The sequence below is a fragment of the Miniopterus schreibersii genome (assembly GCF_964146895.1).
Source record: "Miniopterus schreibersii genome assembly, chromosome: 17".
Lineage (NCBI taxonomy): Eukaryota > Metazoa > Chordata > Mammalia > Chiroptera > Miniopteridae > Miniopterus > Miniopterus schreibersii.
Window position 1 is genome coordinate 43,587,420 of NC_138117.1, and position 21,152 is coordinate 43,608,571.

Sequence of the window (21,152 nt, forward strand, 5' to 3'; positions counted from 1 at the left end):
ACATACATCTGAGATGTGCGCAGAGCCTGGGCCTGGGGGGCCCGCAGTGACCACTGGTGGCACAAGAGCAAAAGCCACATCAGCAGGATGCTGTCTCCCGAGGAGGGCTACCCAGGCAAAGCGCTGCTCCTGGGACTGGAGACACTGCCAGGAGCCCAGGCACCCAACATCTCACCCAAGGGTCAGGGCCTCGGGGCCTCCTGGAAGGCCCAACCCAGGTGAAGGGCTGGGGTTTGGCCCCCAAACCCTGCTCAACTCCACCCTGCCCTCTCTGGACAATGTCCGTCCATCAGGGCATTTCTGAAAGTTGGCCCCAACTGAGCTGTCCCCTGGGTGACCCCTATGGTCCTGGAGATGGTGAACCCAGGACTGCATTTGGGGGTAAAAAGGACCCTAAGGGACTCTAAGGAAGGGTGGCAGACCCCAGGCAGCACCAGGACAGGCTGCGTGGATGAATGCCATTTGCAGGAAGCAGCCAGGAGGAAGGCGGAGTGGGGGGTGAGCTCTGGTGTTCGGTGCTGCAGATGGGGGTCCCCAGGAGCATTCTCCGTGTCCCCACCCCCCTCCCCGCCCGGGCTCAGGCCTGCTCCTCCCCAGTCTCTGTAGCAGCAACCACCACTGAGGGAAAGCTGGCCTGGAGTCCTCACTGCCCCAGGGGCCTTCACTGCTGGCCCCCAGGCTGCCCCAACGACTCTGCATCCATCTCTGCAGCTGTGCCAGGCTGCCCAACCAAGACACATGTGCAAACACACGCATACATGCGCACACACTATGTGTGGTCATTTCTTGCTCACACGGCCTGGCTCTCAGCCCCTCCAGGACCCACTATGGTGGGACTTTCACACCAGCACCTCACCACCTCCACCTCAGGTCCTTCAGTTCTGGGCTGAGCTGGGCTGAAGGCGTATAGATGCAGGGCTAGAGACCCCAGATTCCACTCCATCCACGCTGCTGGGAATTAGCAGCTGGAATGGGATCAGCCTGGGACCTGGCGGAGGGCACCAATGGCCGTTTTTACTGACACTGGTGAGGTGGGGCAATGCAGCCACTATACCTGCCCCTCTTAGCTTAGGGTGGGCAGCAGGGTCCTGCCAGGAGACTGAGGGACAATCTGGCTATCTCTCCTCCCGGGGCTGGAATGTCCCTCTCCCTTCCTGTTCCCCAGTCCCATCATATGGGAAAGCTTCAGCAAAGGGCCCAGGTGTTCACAGGGGTGGCTGCTCAACCCCAGGAAGCCGCCAGGCTGTCCTTGCAGACCAGGGTGCTTGCCCTGCTCCCCAATGCCATTGTCGAGGCAGGAAGCCACTGTTGTGGAAGCGGGGCTGGTGTGGACACCCGTGGGGCAGGCTAGGCTCTGGCTGGTGGGAACAGGGAGGAGGGGAGGCATCTGTTCAGCTCAGAGGAGGCAGCACCTGGGGACTTCCTCTTCTTTAGCCCAGTGGGCAGCCAGCCTTCCAAAAGGAACACATAACCAGCCTGTACCCATCACACGGCTCTCTGCCTGAATCCAGAGCCAATTCTTTTTTTCTTTTTTTTTAAATCCTTACCCAAGGATATTTTTTTCCATTGCTTTTCAGAGAGTGGGCAAGGGGGAGAGGGGAGACACATGGACATCTATTGCTTGCCTCCCACACACACCCTGACCAGGGCCAGGGATCGAGCCTGCAACCGAGGTATGTGCCCTTGCCGGAATCGAGCCCTGGACCCTTCAGTCAGTGGGCCAAAGCTCTAACCACTGAGCAAAACCAGCTAGGGCTGGCCAATTCTTGAGTGAACTACTTGCTAAGGAGGCCAGCAACATGGACAGAGCACCTCCCAGAGGAGCACTCCCCAGACTAGGTGGGGCAGGCAACAGGCACTCAGACGGGGGTCCTGGTCCTGGGGGTCTGAGCCTTGTCGAGGGGTCCCCAGGAGGTAGGTGGCTCTAAAATATGCCTTGTTCTGTCCTCCCTCCACCCTAGAGAGGAGCTGCATGACCACCCCCCCAGTGCACAGGACACAGGCTCACACGGGGACAGGGCCAACATCAGAGCCCCAGCATTCATTCCGCCACATCGTCCCAGAGGCCTGAACCTCTCCCAGCTGTGAGGGTGTCCTCTGTCTCTCAAGTGGCCTCTGGCCTTAATCCCTGTGTTTTCTGTCGCTCATGTGGCTGTGGACAGCGCAGGCATGGGGAGCTTTCCCAGCCCGTTACTCTCCACCTCGCTGGGTCCTGATAGTTGGAAGCAGACAGGTTTATTTTCTTTCCAGCCTCACAGCCTTCACCTTTTAGTTACAGTATGCAGTTCATGTACAGTTTGTACAGCAAATGGGCTATCTGGATCCACACCTACATCTCACCACACGTGACATGCTCCAAGGGCTGCCCAGGCCTAACAGGTGGTGTCTGGGCCTCCCCCCAGCCCCTGTCTGCAAACTACCCTCAAGTGAGGCAGGGACAGGTGGGTTTCCCTCATGTGTTCCCCTGGATGGCATCCCCAACCTCCACAACCCCTGCCCATCTGTCTAGGCCATGAGGTGAGGTTTGTGCCATCCCACAGATGCAGTCCTTGCCTAGATTCTGGGGTCCTTAGGGAACCTCCTGGCCTTGCTGCTGCCCCAGACTTCGAGGCTTAGGAGGCCTGAGAGTCAGGCCTGGACCTCCTGCTGCTACTCCCAGGGACCCACGTCAGGCCCTTCCCAGCCACCCTTGGCTAACAGACACCAAGGAGAGTTCCTGCCTCACTCTCGCCCTCACACTGGGTACTGCCCAAGCTCGCTGCCCCATCATGTGACATGCAGACTGCCTGCCCTGTGAGGCGGACCCTGGAGGGACACGAGGACCCCGCCACTGACTAAGAGGAAACAGTGGAAGCAGGTGCCACAGGAGGCTCAGCCGCACCCCCAGGCCTCCAAGCCCCTCCACTATTTGGAGGGGAGGACCCAGGGAGGGTTGGTTCTGACCAACTCTGCTAAACATCCTTGTTAGAAGAAGTAGGCAGCCACTGTCCCCTCATCCCCACCACAGAGAACCAAAGTGCCTGCTGCACAGCATAGCTAACCACAGAGAGGCAACTCCATGCAGATGGGAGACTGAGGCCCAGAGAAGGAAAATGATTGCCCATCATACCCAGGAAGACAGAACCCAGGCTGGGCCAGGCAGGGGCTGCTCCAAGACGCCTCTGCTTTGGGGTCTCAGGAAGGATGGAGAAGGGCTCCACTCCCACTGACACCAGCCTGGAGAGCAGCAGAGAAGGCCAGGCCACTGTCTGTAAAAACTGCTAGACACACACCTGCAGACCTCCACCTACAGACTACAGACCTCCACCGGTCCTTGCAATGAGGGATTCTGGCTATGCTCTACCTGGACTCTCATACCGGTGCCGTTTACCTGGTCCCAGCCGAGGCCCACAGATGGGTGGAGCATGCAGGTGACAGGACTTGACCCTCCTGCTCCCACCTACAAGAACACATGCACAATATTACAGCAAACCCCTGCCCCGGGAACAGTTATTCATGTGCTTGCAGGGAGCCGTCCATTTCTCCAAATGAGCCTCGATGGCAGCCAAGGCAGGAGGTTGTGAGTGCCCCACCCCCACGCTAACACAGCGGGAGCTGACAGGGACTGTGCTCTAACAAGCTTCAGATGTGGGATGACTAGAAGAGAAAAGTATGAATTTTTATGAGTCTAATAAATCATTCCACTTTTCCTGGGCTTGCTTGATGGTCCCAGCATTTCAAACGACAGAAAAGCCCTGCTGCAATCAGAGCCTCGGCCCTGGTGTCTGGTGGCCGCGGTGAGGCACAGGCACACATCTCCGCTACAGAGGCATGGGAGGACCAGGCCCTAGAGGACTTCCCAGGCCCATCCCCAGGTCCTGCAGGGGCCACTCAATGCCTCCTGGGGAAGATGAGGGCAGCGCCTGCCCAACCCCTGGACCTCACACCTGCACGTCACGAGGATAGGACGGGCTCCATGCGTTGGTTCTCCCACCTGCAGCCCAGAAGCCTGAAGGCACTCGTCACCAGCCTTCCTGTAGCCAAGTCGTCTGATCCGGGCATAGGCCTCTGACAAACATTTTCCGATTATCAAATCATAGTGGCAGCCCAACTGGGCCATGTGTCACCTGAGCAGCCGCCAGCACAGCAGACTGAGGAGCATGGGCAGCTCAGTGATGACAAACAACCATTGTCAGCCGCCTGTCCCGTGGTGGCCATGTTCTCTGCTGTCCCACACTACCTGGTATTTAATGACAACACTGTCAGCCTGAGACACAGCGCCAACACCGCGGACTGTCAGGGCCCTATTAGAGGAAAGATTGAGACCCTGCTCTTCTTAAACTCACTCAAGCAACACGAGCTGCTAGTTCCTATAATTATTGTGCAGGAACCATCGATCGCACTGACACCTGACCCATCTGTATGAAACAGGGGTGGTTTGCTTCCTGACAGTGGCTGTAGATTATGGGCGGGTTCCCACTCGCTCCGCCATCACTCCATGGGAAGAAGAGGGGAGAACGAGCGCTCCACCCACCCTACCCCAGTTATTGGGCCCAGGGGGCAGGGAGCCCCAGCACATCCCCAGGCTCAGGAGACATACCCCAAAGGCAGAGGTGACAGCCAGGTGGGAACTAGGGGGACGCAGGCAGAGCACACATTAGCAAGAGACGGAGCACCCCCAAACCATGTGGTCCAAAGGGCAGGGGCTCCATGCATACAGACAGCTCACTCTCCCAGGGCCTCCTTCATAGAGAGGGGACAAGGCCACAGACCATGCCAGTGAGCAGGGTTCGCATTGGTGCAGGTTTGTCCAGATGCACAGCCGGTGCACCCCCCTCCCCCAGCAGATCCAGGCAGCTTGGGGCCATACTATTGGCCCAGGACCCTGAGGCCCACTGCTCCCTGCAGTGTCCTGTCTGACCTCCACCAAAGCAGCTAAGACAAGATATCCTGGAACTGGTGTCCTTTAACCTGTTTCACTCAGGCCTCAGTCACTTCACATCCACCTCTGACACAGGACAAAGGCCAAAACCTCTTCTGGCTTGGCAGCCCCATTGGCCATGAGGGGCCTACGTCCAGGACAGCACAAGGTGTACTCAGAAGCCGGCTCTAATCTCAATGACCTTCAAGACCCCTCAGCCCTTCTGCAGCCAACTGGCTTCTCCTTCTAATCTGCAGCCCCCTGTACCCAGAGTCATGGAGCCCCCAGGAGACAAGCACCAGGCCCCGGACCACTTGCTGGCTTCGCACCAATAGCTTGAGTGCTCAGCACTGCACCCCCTGGGATGGGTCTTTTGTCCCATGGGGGTGGGGGCCCACAGAGGGGCAGCTCATCCTTCACCTCAGACTCAGGCACTGGGCGGGGAGCCGCATCCCTGCCCCACAGTCCCCTCCTGGTCCCCTCTTGTAACACAAGGGCCTGCACTGCCCAGTTACCAGGTTTACTCCATGCTGTCCCTACATGTGCACAGAGTTGCCTACACCTGGCTATGAGTCAACAGAAAAACCAGCCCCACAAGCAGACCTCTCAGCCTCAGCTGCAAACAGCTGGCCTGGCAGTGTCCAGTGGTGTCCATGGGCAGGCCAGGGGGTGGGGGTGGCAGGTGGGCAGGCAGGTGAGCGGCAGAGTACAGCCACACCACTCACAAGTGGCAGCCACAAGCACTGCAGGTCTGAGCTGTGGCCACGGATCCCGGGAGGGAAGGGTCTTCTACAGAAGGGGGGGTTCAGGCTAGAGGGGACGTGCCGCCCAGGTGTGTGTCCCTGAGGTCCCTACAGTGCTGTGTGGCCTGTCCTCACCCCCTACAGTGCTGTGTGGCCTTCCCTCAGGGGCGGGGCCGCAGTTTACCCTGAAATGAACTCCATGACCCTTGGTCTCGGCAGAGCTGGAATTCCTGCAGTGTTCTCAATGCTTGTAACACACACTTCCCTTTAAACATGGCTGCATACTGCACCTGGGGGACCCATGGGACTCTCTTTGACTATAGTCCTGTTTCCTCTGGCTCATTAAAAACGAATTGTCTTTGATTCCCACAGGAGCTATTCTCACATCACTTAGCAGCCACGCAGGCCAGCCCTTCAGGCTCATCACACTCATGTGTCTCCTCCAGGGGTGACAGCCACGAAGGTGAAAAGAGATGGCATGCAAGGCACAGGCCCTGGTCCTGATAGTCCAGGAACTGTGGGCATGGGCCTGGCAGGAAACAGGGATATCCCTCCCTCAGCTGGCCCAGAGGCCACCCAGGCCCAGGGCCTCCGCTCTCCAGTGCTGGGCACTGCAGAAGATACTGGGGACTGCTGGCCAGGACACCAGAAATCAGTTACCATGGTCACTCCAGCCTTCCTACATCTGCTCACAGGGCCTAGTGCTCTGGCAGGAGCCAGTGGTGGACCCAGTCTGGGCCTGGCCTCATGGCCTACCCACACGCCTCCTCTGCCCACGGTGTTTCAGGGCCAGGCAGCATACGTAGGCAGCTTCCCTGCTGTGCCAGTGTGTGGGGCAGGGAGCGCACTCCTCCGGAGGCACCCCAAAAACTGGCCATTCTCCACTCTACAAGACTCTTGGGGCCAAAAGGCTCCTACCTCACACAGCACTCTGTCCAGGGTGGTTATGTCTGCTGGCTGCTCTCACAGGGGCTGTTGGAGGGCACCATGCACCCACAGCCTCCTCAGGCCAGCTGGACTCTTCCAGAGCCCCAGTCGCCACTTAATCCCTAGGCCACTGATTCATAAAGGGTAATTAGGAGAAAAGCTGCAAGAGCCCAGCACAGTCCTGCAGCTTGGGGCACACTCAGAGAGGGGCCTCGCAGCCGAGGAATTAACCTAGGAAGCACAGAGACTACAGGACAACAACAGCGGGGGTGGCAAGTGCTGGGGGGGCCCAGAGGACCTTCCTAGACTAGCAGCTCTCAAGGCAGAAGGCCATCCTAGGAGCAGTCCATTCCAGGCTGACCCATGGAGAGCGCTGGGCAGCCCAGGGTCTTCCTCTCCACATGGGCAGGAGAGGCATGAGGAACAACACAGCTCCTAGGCCCTATCATACCCACAAACTCTAACCAGCTGGGACAAGACCCCCGCCCATGGCATGCCCTTCAGATGCCCTCCAGGATCCTGGCTCCCACAGGGTATCCCTGATGGCCCAGAACATGCCAGCCAACACAGAGAAGGCCCAGGGCTGTTCCCTCAGCCCCTCCCCCGGCACAGCTGCAACAGGTGGGGACAGGCCAAGGGACAAAGGCAGACAGTGGCCTGTACCCTGCCCAGAGAGCATTGGCTCCAGATCCCACAAGGGCCTCTCCAAGCATACACCTTCAGATGAGCTGTGCTACCTGTGCTGGTGGCTGCATGACCCTGAGGTTCAGCCCCCAGGAGGCACAAAAGGGAGTTGGGAGGGCAGCACCTTGCTTCCACACACACAAGTCCACGGCATAGGGACCCGCCAGCCTCCCTGAGCTGGACACCTGGTCCAAGTGCTGAATGGACCAGCCAGCAGTGTGAGTTGGGGTGAGGGCCCTGGCAGGGCCTTGGCCTCTGCAGACCCCCATGGAACCCTGAGCCAGAGATACCAAAAGGGCTGGGGACCCTGGGGCTTATCTCTGAGGCCAGCACTCCTTCATGCCAGGCCTGGGAGACAGACACTTAGGCAAACCAACAGTCACTGGACATTCAATGATTAGGAGCTGCTGGATTTACGGGTGCTGCATTGCGACTATAGCTTTCCTCTGCAAACTCCATCAACTCTATGCATTTACACTCAATCTTCAAATAGGAAGGATACCTGTGTGAGTGATGAGAGCTCCAAGCCACACAGGTGCCATCCCGCTGGCTCCAGCGTGGCTCAGCCGGACAGTGGTGCCTTCTCAGGCTTCTCCCAGCCCACTCCCACCCAGCCCAGGCTCCCCCAGGAAAAGGTGCCAGCCTCCTGCTGGGAGCAAGGGCCCTTGACAGTCAGTCAACAATCTTGGGGAAGCCACTCACTCCTCCCATGGTCACAGAGAGAGGAGACAAGAAAGCAGGAGGGCCTTGAAGAACACAGGGCCTCATGAACACAGGCACCATTTCCAGCATCACAGCATCTCCCTGGAAGCTCCAGCAGCAGAAGAGGAGTGGCCCCTCTGCAGAGTGACACATGGCCCTGCCCTACTAGGATAGCCAAGCCCACAGGACTCCAGTCCTTCCTGTGGGGCTCCAACCCCCCGTTGCACAGACTTCACCTCTTCTGCACAGATCTGCTCTGCAGGACCAGCCTACTGGCAGTGAGTAGCCTGGCAGTGCATGGAGGGAGAGTGGAGCCACAGCCCTCCTGGGGCCCACAGCCTGCTCAGCACAGAGCTGCCCAGCACAGAGCCCCTGAGCATCCGCCCCCCCCCCCCCCCCCCGGCACGGCTCACCCCCTTCAAGGCTGCACTTAGGCTGGCCCCCAGCGGCCTGCCAGAGCATCCTCACACATTCTCCATGTTGTCTCCCCAGGGCCTACACATCCTGTCTGGGGGAAGGTGACATCATCCAGCCATGACTCCACCCACAATGAATACATCTCAACACAAAATAACCAGATATATCAGTAAATCAAACCTGACCCAGAACAAAGACAACCAGACAATAGAATAAACAGGGATTCCAATAACTGAGTGGTCAGACACGGACTTTGTAAAATGATTGATATATTGGTGCTTAAAGACAAGACTGAACATTTTGGCAGAGACCTAGAAACTACTTAAAAAGATAAACAGAGGCGCTGGTGGGGTAGCTCAGCTGGTTAGAGCATCTTCCCAATATGCCAAGGTTGCAGGTTTGATCAGTCAGGGCACATACAAGAATCAACCAATGAGTGCACAAATAAGCAAAAAAACAAATTGATGTTTCTCTCTCCCTTCCTCTCTCTCTAAAATCAATCAATCAATCAATCAATATAAAAAAACAAATGGAAATTGCAGAACTTAAAAATAACTGAAACCAAGGCCTTGATGAATGGGCTTACCAGATTATACAAAACTGAGCAGTCAATAAGTAAACTAGAAAACAGGTTAGAAGAAACTGTCCAGGTGTGGTGAGAACTTTTCCTGTAAGTGCAGCTGAGCTCCCAGAAGCAGAGGTGGGAAGGAGCAGAGGCAGTACTGGCAGATAGGATGGCTAAGAATTTTCCAAAAGTGACAAAAACCATCAAGCCACAGCTTCAAGAAATATCACCAATGCTAGCAGGATAAAGCCACAGCGGAGGGCACGCTGCCCACTGGGGAAGGGTGGCAGGTCCACGCTGTGCAGCTGAGCTTGGGGCTCATGCCTGCAGCCCAAGGCTTCCCACTCTTCAGATATTAGGGCAAAAACAAGGATTATTCAGGTAAACCTTTACTGAAAAACCGAAATGTTAAAGGAAATATTAGGAGGTGTTCTTCTGGCAGAAAGAGAGGGGGAATGCTGGGAGAAGGAAGAATGAACACATAGGTAAATCCAACTGTATAAAACACTTTGTGAACTCTCAAATATACAGAGAATTAGTCACGGGAGATGGACGGGGAGAAGGTTCACAGACTCTGAGCTCCTTGTACCATCTGGGAAGTGATCAGACGGTCATTTCTAAGCATCAGTAAGTCAGGAATGCGCACTCTGATCTCTGGGAAACCACTACAACAAGAATAAAAGTATGTCCAGTGAGCTAACTGAGCAGACATGAGATAAGAAGTATACAGTCAAAAGAAGAAAAAAGGAGGGGAAAAACAGAACAGGTGGAACGAAGAAGCAGCACAGAGTGAGATGGGATTTTACACCCGATGCCTTGGTAATTACACTGTGTGAACAGAAAATCTTTCTTATACAATTCCCGACTGCACTTACATGTGGAAAAAATACTTGCTGTACACAAAAAAACAGAAAGGCTAGGAGTAAACATGCTCTTACGTACACCCACATAGACTATGTGCACACTGTGCAACACTGACAGAAAATGATGCGGCCACACTCATCTGAGAGAAAGGACGCTTTAAGGCAAGAAGCATCCTGGAAATAAAAAAGGACATTTCGTAACACAAAGAGATTCAACCCACCAGGGAGATATAACAATTCTAAATTGTTTTGCACACAGCAGAGTGACCTCAATATACTTAATGCAAAAATGACTCCTAGGAAAATGAACAAATTCACAAGCAGAGTGGAAGATTTGAGCACAGCTCTCGGGGACTGGAAGAAACAGACTCTCCCTGCCCCCAATCAGTAAGTACAGGGAAGATCTGAAGACCAGGGTTGACACAATCACTTTCTAGAGCCCCATACCTAATGGCTAGAATCCCACCCCTTCAGCACCCACAGGGGCATGACACAGCCTTGGCAAACCTCACAGGACTGACACCACACTGCTGTGCACACAGTCGGGTTAAGCTAGAAAGCAAGAAATACAAATAACTTCAAATCCCACAGGTTTGGAAAGGAAAGAGTACCCTTCAAAATAACCCATGGGTCAAAGAAAAAGTCAAACGAAACAAAAACTGGGAGGAAAACAAAAATAATTAACTTGCAGAATATAACTCTGCTTAGAGGAAAATTCATAACTTTACAATTACATATTTTTTAAAAAGAATGAAGACCAATTATCCCACCATTTGGTTCTAGCATTTCATCCAGCTCAGGCCCACTAGCCCGTGTGGGCAGCTCAGACCCTGACCAGCAGCCCCCTTCAACCTCTGCTCTCCAGGGGCCCTCTCCCCACTTGCTGCCTCTTTAGGGCACACAGTCAAAGACACACGAACCAGCCATCCCTGGTGCCCAGGACAGCAGGAGAGGCAGTGTGGCTCTGCAGCCCCTCTGCCTACTCCCCAGTCCTTCACAATCCCAGGGGACAGTAGAGTGTAGGGACAGTGGCCTGAGCCAGACCCAGACAACGACCCCCCACTTGGCATCTCCCCCTCTAAAGATAGGAAGTGAGGAAAGCCAAGCTAGAGAACTCCAAAGGAGAAATGCTTCCAGGGTCCCTTTGTGAGGTGCCTGCCTCGGCCCCCCCAAACCTCCCTCCAGGCAGAGGGACAGGAAAGGGCAGCTGAGGCCCTCCCTGCTCAGGGCTATACTGCTGGTCTCAGTCTCAGGCCAGACTCCCAAGCCCTCCCACAGCCAGGTGTGGACCCGAGACAGAGGCCTGCCATCGGCCCCAATGTGCAAGAGAAGGAAACAGGCTGAGGGGCCAATGACCTCCTGAGGCCACCAGCCACTAGCTGGACACCCAAGCCCCTCAGCACAGCTTAGGGGTGCCCATCAATTGGGTGCTGCCTAGCCTGAGAACATGCATGCTCCACCTGGCACTCAGGTCTTGTGCTCTGGCCCCATCTGCATCTATTAGGAACACGCCCACTTAGTTCCTGGACGCCCCGCTGGGATTCCATCACCCAGGACCCAACAGGGCAGCAAGGCTGGCCATCAGCCTGCATCAGATTCCTGCCAAGGGACGGCTGGGGCTTGCACCCCCTCCTGGGGCTCTGCCTCACCATCTGGACTTCACTGGACACACAGCAGCCCCTAGCTTGCCATTCCCACCTGTCTCACTTTACTACCGATGCCCTATGTTCACCCTGTGCTGGCAGGAAGCCTGGTGGCTTGACACAGCCCCGGAGGAGTGGCTCAGCAGGCCACACAAAGGTGCACAGGCCCACACTCAGGTGCAGACTGCTGCCCACACAGGGGAAGGCCCAAGGCCACCCAGCCTCACTTTCCACCTCTGGGAAGAGCGTCTCCTGAGCACAGGGTCTGGAACAACAGTCACTCAACAAATAACATGCTCCTTGTCCTCTCTCGGCCACCTCCCGTGAGCTCAGTGCCCAGCAAGCAGCACTAATGGCAGCGAGAGTGCTCTGGTCTGCGCCAGGTACTTCCCAGGGAGGCAAAACAGAGACAGCCCCAGGAGGGGGATAGGGGTGACTCAGAGGCTCTGGAAGCCCAGTAGGGAGGTGAAGCAGGAAGACATCTCAGAGGCTGGAGAAGCAGCAGCATCAGATGACTTTGGGGCCCTCCTGCCTGGTGCAGTCATTCTCGGCATCCCCACAGCCCTATGTCACAGGCAACCCCAGGTGAAGGAAAGCCACGCCCGCTCTGACACCTGGTCTGACCCTCTCGGTACCCACTGTGCACTCTGCTCGTAAGTCCCCTCCCTGCCCCTGACACAGCCCCAAGTTACTCCACCCTCTGGCCCTCAGGAGGCCCTGCCACGCATGGCACCTCCTCCGGCCTCCCAGCCAGCTGGCCAGTCTCTCTGTCTTTTCTCTGCCACCAAGAGTCACATCTGTGCTGGCGTCATCCTTTTGTATCCCAGGCTGCTGGGGGGCCTCACAAGGCTGGCCCATTGGTCACATACCCAGCATAGCACCTGGCACGTGGTGACACTCCATGACCGTCAGCTTACCGGGGCAGAGATGGCACAAAGAGGAGTGAGTAGCAGGAAGACAAAGTGCCTTTCAGGGAAGAGGCACCAGCCAGGCTGCCTCCTCCCCACAGGCCTTCCCTTCCCCAGCTCTGCCTGCCAGCCCTGCACTGGACAGGAGACACCAAGGAGAACTGGCACTTCCTGCTCACCAGGAACTTGCCCCAGTCACCAGTGGGCCAAGACCCACATCCATGTGGAGGTCTGGCCACACTCAGTCCTGCCCTGGGAAAGGGAGGGGCTAGGCCCAGGAGAGCTGGTGGGACAGGCCACAGGACAGGGTGGCTGCAGGAAGAGCACTGTGGACTGAGGGGGGTGGGCAGGGCTGGGTGGGCAAGGAGGCTGAGCTTGACTCAGCCAGAACATAAGGTGTGACACCGTTTCCATCATCAGACTCAAGGAACAGCCCAAGCCATCCCCAACCTGGGACCCAACCACAAGGGTGCTCCCCAGACTCTCTGGGTGCAAGCTCCACACATCACCCCTGCTTCCCCAGGCTTCAGATTCTCCATGTCGGTCAGGCATAGCTCTGTAGAGGTCACGGCTGCCCTAGAGGCTGAGCCTACCCAGGCATCACTCAAGCTCCCTGTACACATACACTCCCACCCGTACAACTCCTACTCAGCTTGTGGAATAATTAATTAGCACAGCCACGACAAACATAAAACTGGAGCCTCCAATGTGCCCAGTAATTTATGCAAGACTCAGGATCTCGGTGCCTGCCTCTGGAGCCCCTAACTCAGCATTTTTTTTTTCCCTTATGAAAGCAGGACTCCAGATTTAACTGCTCTCACACCCTTTACGATGTTGTCATAGGAAAACTGAACAACCCACTGCCCACGGCAGGGAGCGTGAAGGATCACAGACCCCTCAGTGGCGGGAGAGCTGGCAGCAGCCCCAGCACCTGATGGTGGCTCCCTCAGTCCACAGCAGCCCACGCTGGGTCACATGTGTGGAACAGGGGCGAGTCAATGCCAGCACCAACCTGGAGGCTCCTGCCAGGGCTTGCTAGCACCTTGGGAAAATCTCAGGATGAGCGCAGGATGCAGGGCTGCTTCCCAGCAACCATGGAAGAGGAGGATACCGCCTTGGGAAAGTCACCTGGCCCTGGCCCTGCATCCTCCCAATAGGACCTAGCATGCTCTCCTGTCCTCCTGCCTGCCTTACTCCTCCTCAGCTTTGGGGTGGGAGCCAGGACCCTCCTGGGCTATGGCAGAACTGCTGAGTGTCCCTGCCCACCACACGGGCAGGAGAAACATCCCTCAGCTCACTGTAGGTCTCCTGCTCCCCACAAGGCTAGGACCAGTGACCTTGGGGTAACCTAGGAAAGGAGGGCTGGCCAGTGCCATGCTGTGCTCCAGAGGCTGGCCTGGGCAGGCAATGATGCCCCCACTGCCAGACTCCTCTGCTCCCACAGTGCCGAGCCCTAGAGTTTAGGCACACGCTCCATGATAGTCAGCCTCCCAGCTCACAGTACACCCAGCAGCCTGGCCATCTAAACTGGGCTCCTCTGATCCCAACCACCCCAATGCACCCTGGGAAAGCACTAGTGGTGAGAAAATGCCTCTTTTCTGTGGAAACCCAGGGCAAGGCTCCCTCTACCCACTGACCTTCTCGAAGCCCTGAGGCCAGTACAGGCCACACACAGAGCTGCCCAATGCCAAGCAGCAGGTTCCTGGGCTGTCTCCCCAGAATGATGCTGCAGTACTGCTGCCTGGCACACTGGGCACACCTGATCAGAGAGGTGGGCCAGGTGAAAGGAGGTGGGGCCTGGTGAGAGGAGGTGGGGCCTGGTGAGAGGAAGTGGGGGCTGGTGAGAGGGGCTGCCCTGGTCAGAGGGATGAAAACAGCCCTTCCTGCCCTGGCCAGTTTGGATCAGTGGTTAGAGCGTCGGCCTATGGAGTGAAAGGCCCCGGGTTTGATTCCAGCCAAGGGCACATACCTTGGTTGCGGGCTAGATCCCCGGCCCTGGTCAGGGCTCGTGCAGAGGCAACCAATCGATGTCTCTCTCTCACATCAATGTTTCTCTTTCCATTCCACTCTCTCTGAAAAAGTAATGAAAAAAAAAATCCTTGGTGAGGATTAAAAAAAAACAAAACAGCCCTTTCTGTCAACCACAGCCCTGCCCAGACAGTGGCAAGCAACTTGCCAAGCCCGCACCCTCACCCACCACGAAAGCTACATTTCTGTGCAGTCTGGGACTTCACAGGCAGAGTCCCTGGCTCAGGACAGGCAGGGGAAGGAAAGGAGGGTGAGCTACAGCCATACTTCCACTGTCCTGGGCAGGTGAGACAGTGGGACCTCCCACTCCAGCGACCTCTCACCACAATGACACCACTATCCACCCATGGCTTTTCCTTGGCACACGTCAGCAAACATTTCCCACTGGGCTATAGGAATCCCGTGGCCTTTTGCCACCATGAAGCAACCCTAGCCTGGGGCCCAGGGGGTCAGTGGGCCACCAGCCCCCACAAAGCAGGCAGGAACACTGGCTCTCCCTCCAGGCCTGGGTGTGTGTGGGCTGGGCAGCACCCTGTCTGCATTAGGGAGCCAGGCTCAGTGGCCTGTCACATCAGGGTGGCTCAAGTCACAGCACTGGGGCCCAGTGTGGCTGGAGAAGGATATGCCATGGAGCTGGTCCTGAACCCCTGGGCCGTGTGCTGAGAAAGTCTGCCTGGGCCACGAGTACTGTGAGCACCCGTCGCTGTGATTACTAATTGCCACAATTACACGGGTGGTAAAATTGGAAACCACTTTTGAGATCTATAAAAGGTTTTCTCCTCTCCTGCCTCCTCCATCAGCTGGCCACCCTGAGACAGATCACATGGAGTCTCTGTGCAGCCACAATGTGGGAGCCTGGCCATCAGCAAATTCTCTCCCCTGGGCCCCTTCTCAGGTATCCTCTCTTGATCCCCCAGTTGCCAATGGACTGTCCCCAGGAGAAAAGGGAAAAGAGGAAGGCAAGAGGCACTCTAACTGCAGAGTGGAGAGCCCGAGGCCCTCAGCTCCTGTAGCACATGTTGACCCCAGGGCCTCCACTCCACCTCCCTGACAAAGTGACTCTGAGCCCAAAGAACTAGGCCTTTCAGAGGGCAGGGGGCAGGGGAGCAGGGAGGGGAGCAAGGGGACAGACAGAAGAGGGAAAGCCAAGGAGTCAGGCTAGAACCTTCACAACTCAGTCCCCAGGGTGCCTGAGGCCGCATGCCTGCTGAACAAGCCAGTTTTGAATTCAATTAAAGCGATTATCTGTTGTGCCAAATAAATTGTGTACAGCACACATCCCGCAGCATGCTACACCTCCGGGCTCATTATTCCCTAACTGTTTCCTCCTGTTTATGCGCTCTCAAATTAAATTGCTGATAATATGAGCCAAAATAAAAAATGAGCGCACCTTGTCCCAGGAAAATTGATTCCCCCTTTCTCTGAACTGGCGATTGCCAGGTTTTATATACTCTGTTCCTGGTGATCATTAGTAATTCAATTTTCTTTTTATTAGCCCCTTATCTGCTGAGCAATATAGTGGCAGAGCTGACCTCTTTCGCACGGGTAAATGTTTAAAATCTTTTTCCTGATTAATTTTGCCAGTTAAGAAAAAGAGGAGAAATGGCCCAGCTCTTAGCCATCACAATGAATAAAGCTTAATGTTGATTGTGATGGAATTTCTAATGCCAGGGAAATTGATTGAACGTGGCAATTACACTGCAATAGTAACTCAAGGGAGATGGGATCGCCTTCTCCTGGCTGCAGCCTTTTGGTTATTTAAAACAATCCAATTTGCAAGGATAATTATGTATTAGTGTTTTATCTGCCACTTGAAACGAACAGGGGAGTTTTGATACTGGCCCAGCATCAGCAGGTTATTGCTGCAAATTACTTGATATCTGCTCTTTCACATAAGGAGGAAATTGGGCAATCAGTTACCAGAAAAAGGGGGGCTGAAGGATAAGAGAGGCAAGTGCGCCCTCTATTGGCCATCAGGCCGCATGGCAGGGCTGAAGCGGAGACAGGACTGGACTTCCACCACTAGTGACCACCATGGGGTTCCCTTTGCTGTCACCCTGGGATGAAGTCCACACTTACCAGGGTACACAGGCGTGGCAGTCAAAGAAGGGCAGGTGGGCAGCCAGTGCCCTGCAGCCTAACCTCCTCACGTCCTCCTGTGGCCTCACACCCACCCTCTAGTGGTCAGCTCCCACACAGGTGCTCAACTCTGCCAGAGTCAGTTCCTCCCCCAGCCTTCTCCAAGCCCTCAGCTGGAGAAGAGCCGCGGGGCACAGCACAGTCTTGAGGATGTAAGTCGCAAATCAACTGCCTTGGGCCAAGTCTGCTCAGACCCAAACCCTGTTACCTCCATATTTCACAGGCGTTAGCCTGGGAAGCCACCATCACAATCCCACAGCTGCTCAAAGGGGAGGAAAAGGGGATACCACAGGACTAGGTGCACCCAGGTGTGTCCTGGCTTTCCAGGACACCATCACAGTGATCGCCTGCCTCCCCTGCCCACTCCCCACAGTCCCAGACCCCCACCACTATCCCCAGCGTATGCCAGCCTGGCAGCAGTTCCCTCAATGTGCTGCCATCACCCCACAGACGCACCCCCACACTGTTTACTAAACACCAATGACTCACAAAGAGGGCAAAGCTGACCCTCAGGCCAGAAGACAGATAGGAGGCCTAGGGGAGCCCTGGGCCTCCTCCTTCAGGACTGCATGGTGGCCACCCTCTCATCTATTTTCTCACTCCTTTCACCAACAGGAATGCAGCTGGACCAACGCTGAGCCAACTCAGGGCTTCCCAGAGTCCATCCACCCGAAAGCCCCCTCCTATCCTCATACCTTCCTTGGTGGGGAGGTGAGCCTGACCAGGGGGCAGGCAGCACAGCCGGTGTCTGGTGACCTGCAGGCCCCTGGTGGGGGTCTTCTTCTGAACAGGGCCGCTCCTCCCCCGGAGGGCCTGCCTCCTTCGCAAGCTGAACTGGCTCTTAGCGGCAGCTGGTGGGGGGCTGCTCTTCTTGTCCCCAGGAAGGCTGTGGAGACAAAGAGCTGGCAGCTCAACAGGCCCTCCCCCCGTGGACGGCTCCCCCATCCTCCCTGGCCCACTCAGATCCCAGCACCATGGAATCACCATGAAATCAGCCCCAGGAGGCTGCCGACTGAGCCCCATGGGTTCCGGTCCTGATTGCTTGGCATTCCCACCTAATCAGCAGCAGCAGGTCTGCCGGCTCCTAGCCATGTTGGGGACAATCCAAGGATCCCTGAGCCAGGGCAGATGGAGAGGAGAGAGTGGCCCAGCCCTTAACCCCTACCTGGTCTGTCTCCTCTATCTCCCCAGGCCCAATAAGCCCCCAGTGGAGCTGGGGTGGGAAAAAAGGAGACGGGATGTCCAGAGGAAAAGCTGCCATAAGCATCCCCAGCCTTCTCCGCAGAAGGGGCTACTCACACAGCTCCCTGTCTGTCCATCCTGAAATGGAAGCCACCATCCAGAAAAAGATGGGGTCATCCAGACATGGACAGCAGGGTCAAAGACCAAGGTCAGGCAGCAGGAAGGACCTACAGAGGAGCACTCACAGTGAGGATGGGGCATGCTGCCATGTCTGATGGCAGAGATAGGCCCTCTGACCTTGCCAGCAGTAGCTACCTCAAATAAGTCCCTGACCCCAGACCATGCACCAGGCCAAGGTGCCATCTTTGAGCCACCTCACAATCCACAAGGGTGGAAGCTGGGGTGGGGGGGAACTTGTAGTCACAAAGCCACCATGGAGCAGCCTTCCTCCCTGGTGGAGAGGCAGCTCCTCCTGCACGTCTCATCCTTACTAACAAAGTTCCTCAACCAGGTGGTGCTTCACTTCCTCCTCCCACACCCCTGCAAGAGGGCCCTCCCACTGGCTCTGCATACCAAGGAGGGAGGGTGCCAGGCCCAGCCACACTCTGCCTGCCCACACAGGACCCTGGGGTGGTAGCTGAGACACATACTTAGCATTCCCCCGCCTCTTAATGATCTTGGTGCGGCTTTTCACTTTATAAGCCGAGAGCCCTGGGGTCTCACTGAAGAGGGGCTTCAAGCCACTGGGTCCTACTGCTGGTTTGTCCCCAGGGGGGGACCTAGATGGGACTGGAGAAAGCTGGGAGACACGGTCCTTGCTGCAAGCCTCTGATTGCCAACGGAAGGAGGAAGAGGAGGAGGCCGAGGGGCTGGAGGCCTTCCATTTGTACTTGCTGGAGGTGGCCCCAAGTGTGGAGGACATGGCCGACTTCTTGAGCTTGGCGTCTGGGTTGGCTCTGGGCTGCTGCTTCTCCACTCGCTCTGCTGTACACACATTCTCGGCAGCTGCTCTGGGACTGAGAGCCCTCCGAGAGGCCCGAGGACTCTTCGTCGAAGCAGCCACCCATTTGTAGTTGTTTTTCTGGAACTTGTTGGTTCGACAGGACATAAGCAGTGAGGTCTCCTGGGCCATTCTAGGTCTGGAAACTGATCTAGCTGGGCCTGCCACGGAGCCAGAGGGAGCTGGCTGATCTGGGCGGACAGCATCTGCTCTTCCATCCCCGAGGGGCTGTGCAGCACAGCTGGTCACAGGGTAAGAGCCCACCTTCCCAGCCAGAGCCGTGCAACTGCGCTGGGGCAGGGTGGAAGACAGGAAGCGTGTCTTGACAGAAATTGCACTCTCACTGACCGTCCGCCGGGACTCTGAGGGACTGTCACTCAAGCTGCTCACAGACTTCACCACCCGGGGCTTGCCAGCCTCCTTCTGGCAAACCAGTTGGGGGTCCTCTGTGCTGCATATCCCCTTGGCTCTTCCAGGCTTAGAGGGCTGCCACTGCCCACCAGGGGGCTCGCCCTCACCTTCCTGAGGCCTGTGGTTGCTCCAAGGCAGGTCTTCATATTCTTTCAAGGAGCCCCGAGACCCCCCTGCAGTACTAGCCAAGCTGGGTTTTGATGGTGGTTTGATCTTGATGACCATGCTCTGATCTGAACTGAGCTGGACCTGCCTCTCCAGGACATACTGCTGGGGGTTGGGATCAGGGCTGCCTCCAGCCCCAAGGGTCAGCTGCGCAGCACAGTCACCGGGCAGGTCCAAGGATCCCAGGGGCCGATTCACAAGGGAGTACTTCTTGCGCCATGCAGGCCCATGGCTAGAGGAGAAGCCCCTCCGGCTTGGACGAGGGTAGCGAGCACCGAAAGCCCTGCTGCTGTTGTAGGCTGGTGGCTGCCACCGGGCAGTGGCTGAGGTGCCTGGGGCAGGGGCATTGCCATGGAGGTTTTTGTAGTCATCAATCAAACCTAGAAGACAGAATCATAGGCTTAACCAGAGGATCAGAGTAAAATCGGCAATAGTTCCCTGGAGAAGCATCAGTTGACAAGACACCTCCCAGACTCCATCTCTCTCCTGAGCCCCTCTGCGTCTGAGCATCACTGACAATTTCGCCTAGATCTCTTAGGCCTGTCTTTTCCATGAGCTTTTTCCCATCAGTTCTACTTTAGTCCTATTTCTGGTTGCCTATCCTGAAAATGTACCCTTGTGGCATAATATTCCCTATTTGCTAGGAATATTATTCTGGGTCTACAATCCTTTGAGGAGCAGTGTCACTCGATATGAAGAAACCAGCAAGGCCCCACATTGCAAATGTCTCGGTAAGAGGGGGCCAGCCAGCCAGCCACAGAGGCACCTCTGGCTTGGTCACCAATGCAAAGGAGGCAAGATCTTCCTCCCTGCCTGTTACACAGGACAATGAGTGTAAGATGACTGACAGCCCTGGGCACTCAACACTTGACAAGAATATCTCACAGTCCTCCCCTCAGATGAGAGGCCTGATCAGCCTGAGCCCCAGGGCACTGGACTGACACAACCACCACAGGGCCTTTCCAAGGAAGCCCCTGGATAGCTGTCCTGGTGCAGGAAGGGCACAGGCCTTGGCTGAAACAACCCAGGGCTCCAGGACACGACAGCTCAACTAACGATTAGAGGCCAGCCCCTCCCTCCCTTTACGACACTCTCCCAACACAGGTCCTGCCCCCAGACCCAAAGCAAGCCCAGCCGTGTCCAGACCTAGTGACACCTCAGGGCAGGTATGATGGAAGCCCAAGAAGTGGCTCAAAGGAGGGGCCCGCATACGGAGACACTCTCCCATACACACTTCCCAAGTCCTTAAGTCTTCGCTTTGTGGGAATAGCTTTAAAGGGGATTTTTTTTTTTTAAGTATAGGGACGGGTCTAAAAATGGAAAAGTTTGGAAACTGAGGCCTGGGGAGTCTGGGTCTGGAAAATGAAGGGGAGTGTGGCTGTACGGAGGGATGGAGCGTCCAAACCGGGCGTCGGGGTAGAAACACAGCGCCCTAACCGCAGCGAGCTTCGCCACCCGCACGAGCCCTCCGCCCCGCCGCCTGCCGCCGGAGGGCGGGGCCGGGGGCCGCCGGGCCGGTTACTAAGCGACCGCCCGCCACCACCTGCCGCAGCGCCGGAAGGGCCGCGTTAGGCCCGGAAGCCCCTCCGGGTCCCCACCTCCTGCCTGGCCCGACCTACTGTGGCACCCGACCTGGCTGGGGAGACCGCGGGCGGAGAGCGACCCCCGTGAGGTGAGGGGACAGAAAGGGGCCGCGACCACAGCCCGGCCCGACTCACCCTGCAGGAGGCGGATCTGCTGCCGTAACAGCTCCTTTTCCTCCATCTCCGGAGTCCGCGACGCCCCGGCCGGCCCCGCCCCGCGACGTCATCGGCGCGCGACCGTTTCCCCGCGAGCGGGGGGGCGGGACGGAGCGCGGCGGGCTCGGAGACTGCG

At 56.7% G+C, this 21,152-nt stretch overlaps 1 protein-coding gene across 5 annotated transcripts in view; it reads right to left on the bottom strand.

Moving 5' to 3' along the window:
• ZC3H3 (zinc finger CCCH-type containing 3) overlaps positions 1 to 21,098 on the bottom strand; it is a 67,482-nt gene extending 46,384 nt beyond the window's left edge. For all 5 annotated transcript variants that reach the window (XM_081116532.1, XM_081116528.1, XM_081116531.1 and 2 more), the window contains exons 1-3: positions 20,996 to 21,098; positions 18,352 to 19,657; positions 17,215 to 17,405 (exon numbers count right to left, since the gene is read on the bottom strand). In XM_081116532.1, coding sequence (XP_080972658.1) covers positions 17,215 to 17,405; positions 18,352 to 19,657; positions 20,996 to 21,041 — 1,543 coding nt within the window. In that variant the 5' untranslated portion in view covers positions 21,042 to 21,098. The remainder of the gene's footprint in view (positions 1 to 17,214; positions 17,406 to 18,351; positions 19,658 to 20,995) is intronic.
• Positions 21,099 to 21,152: the final 54 nt, after the last annotated feature.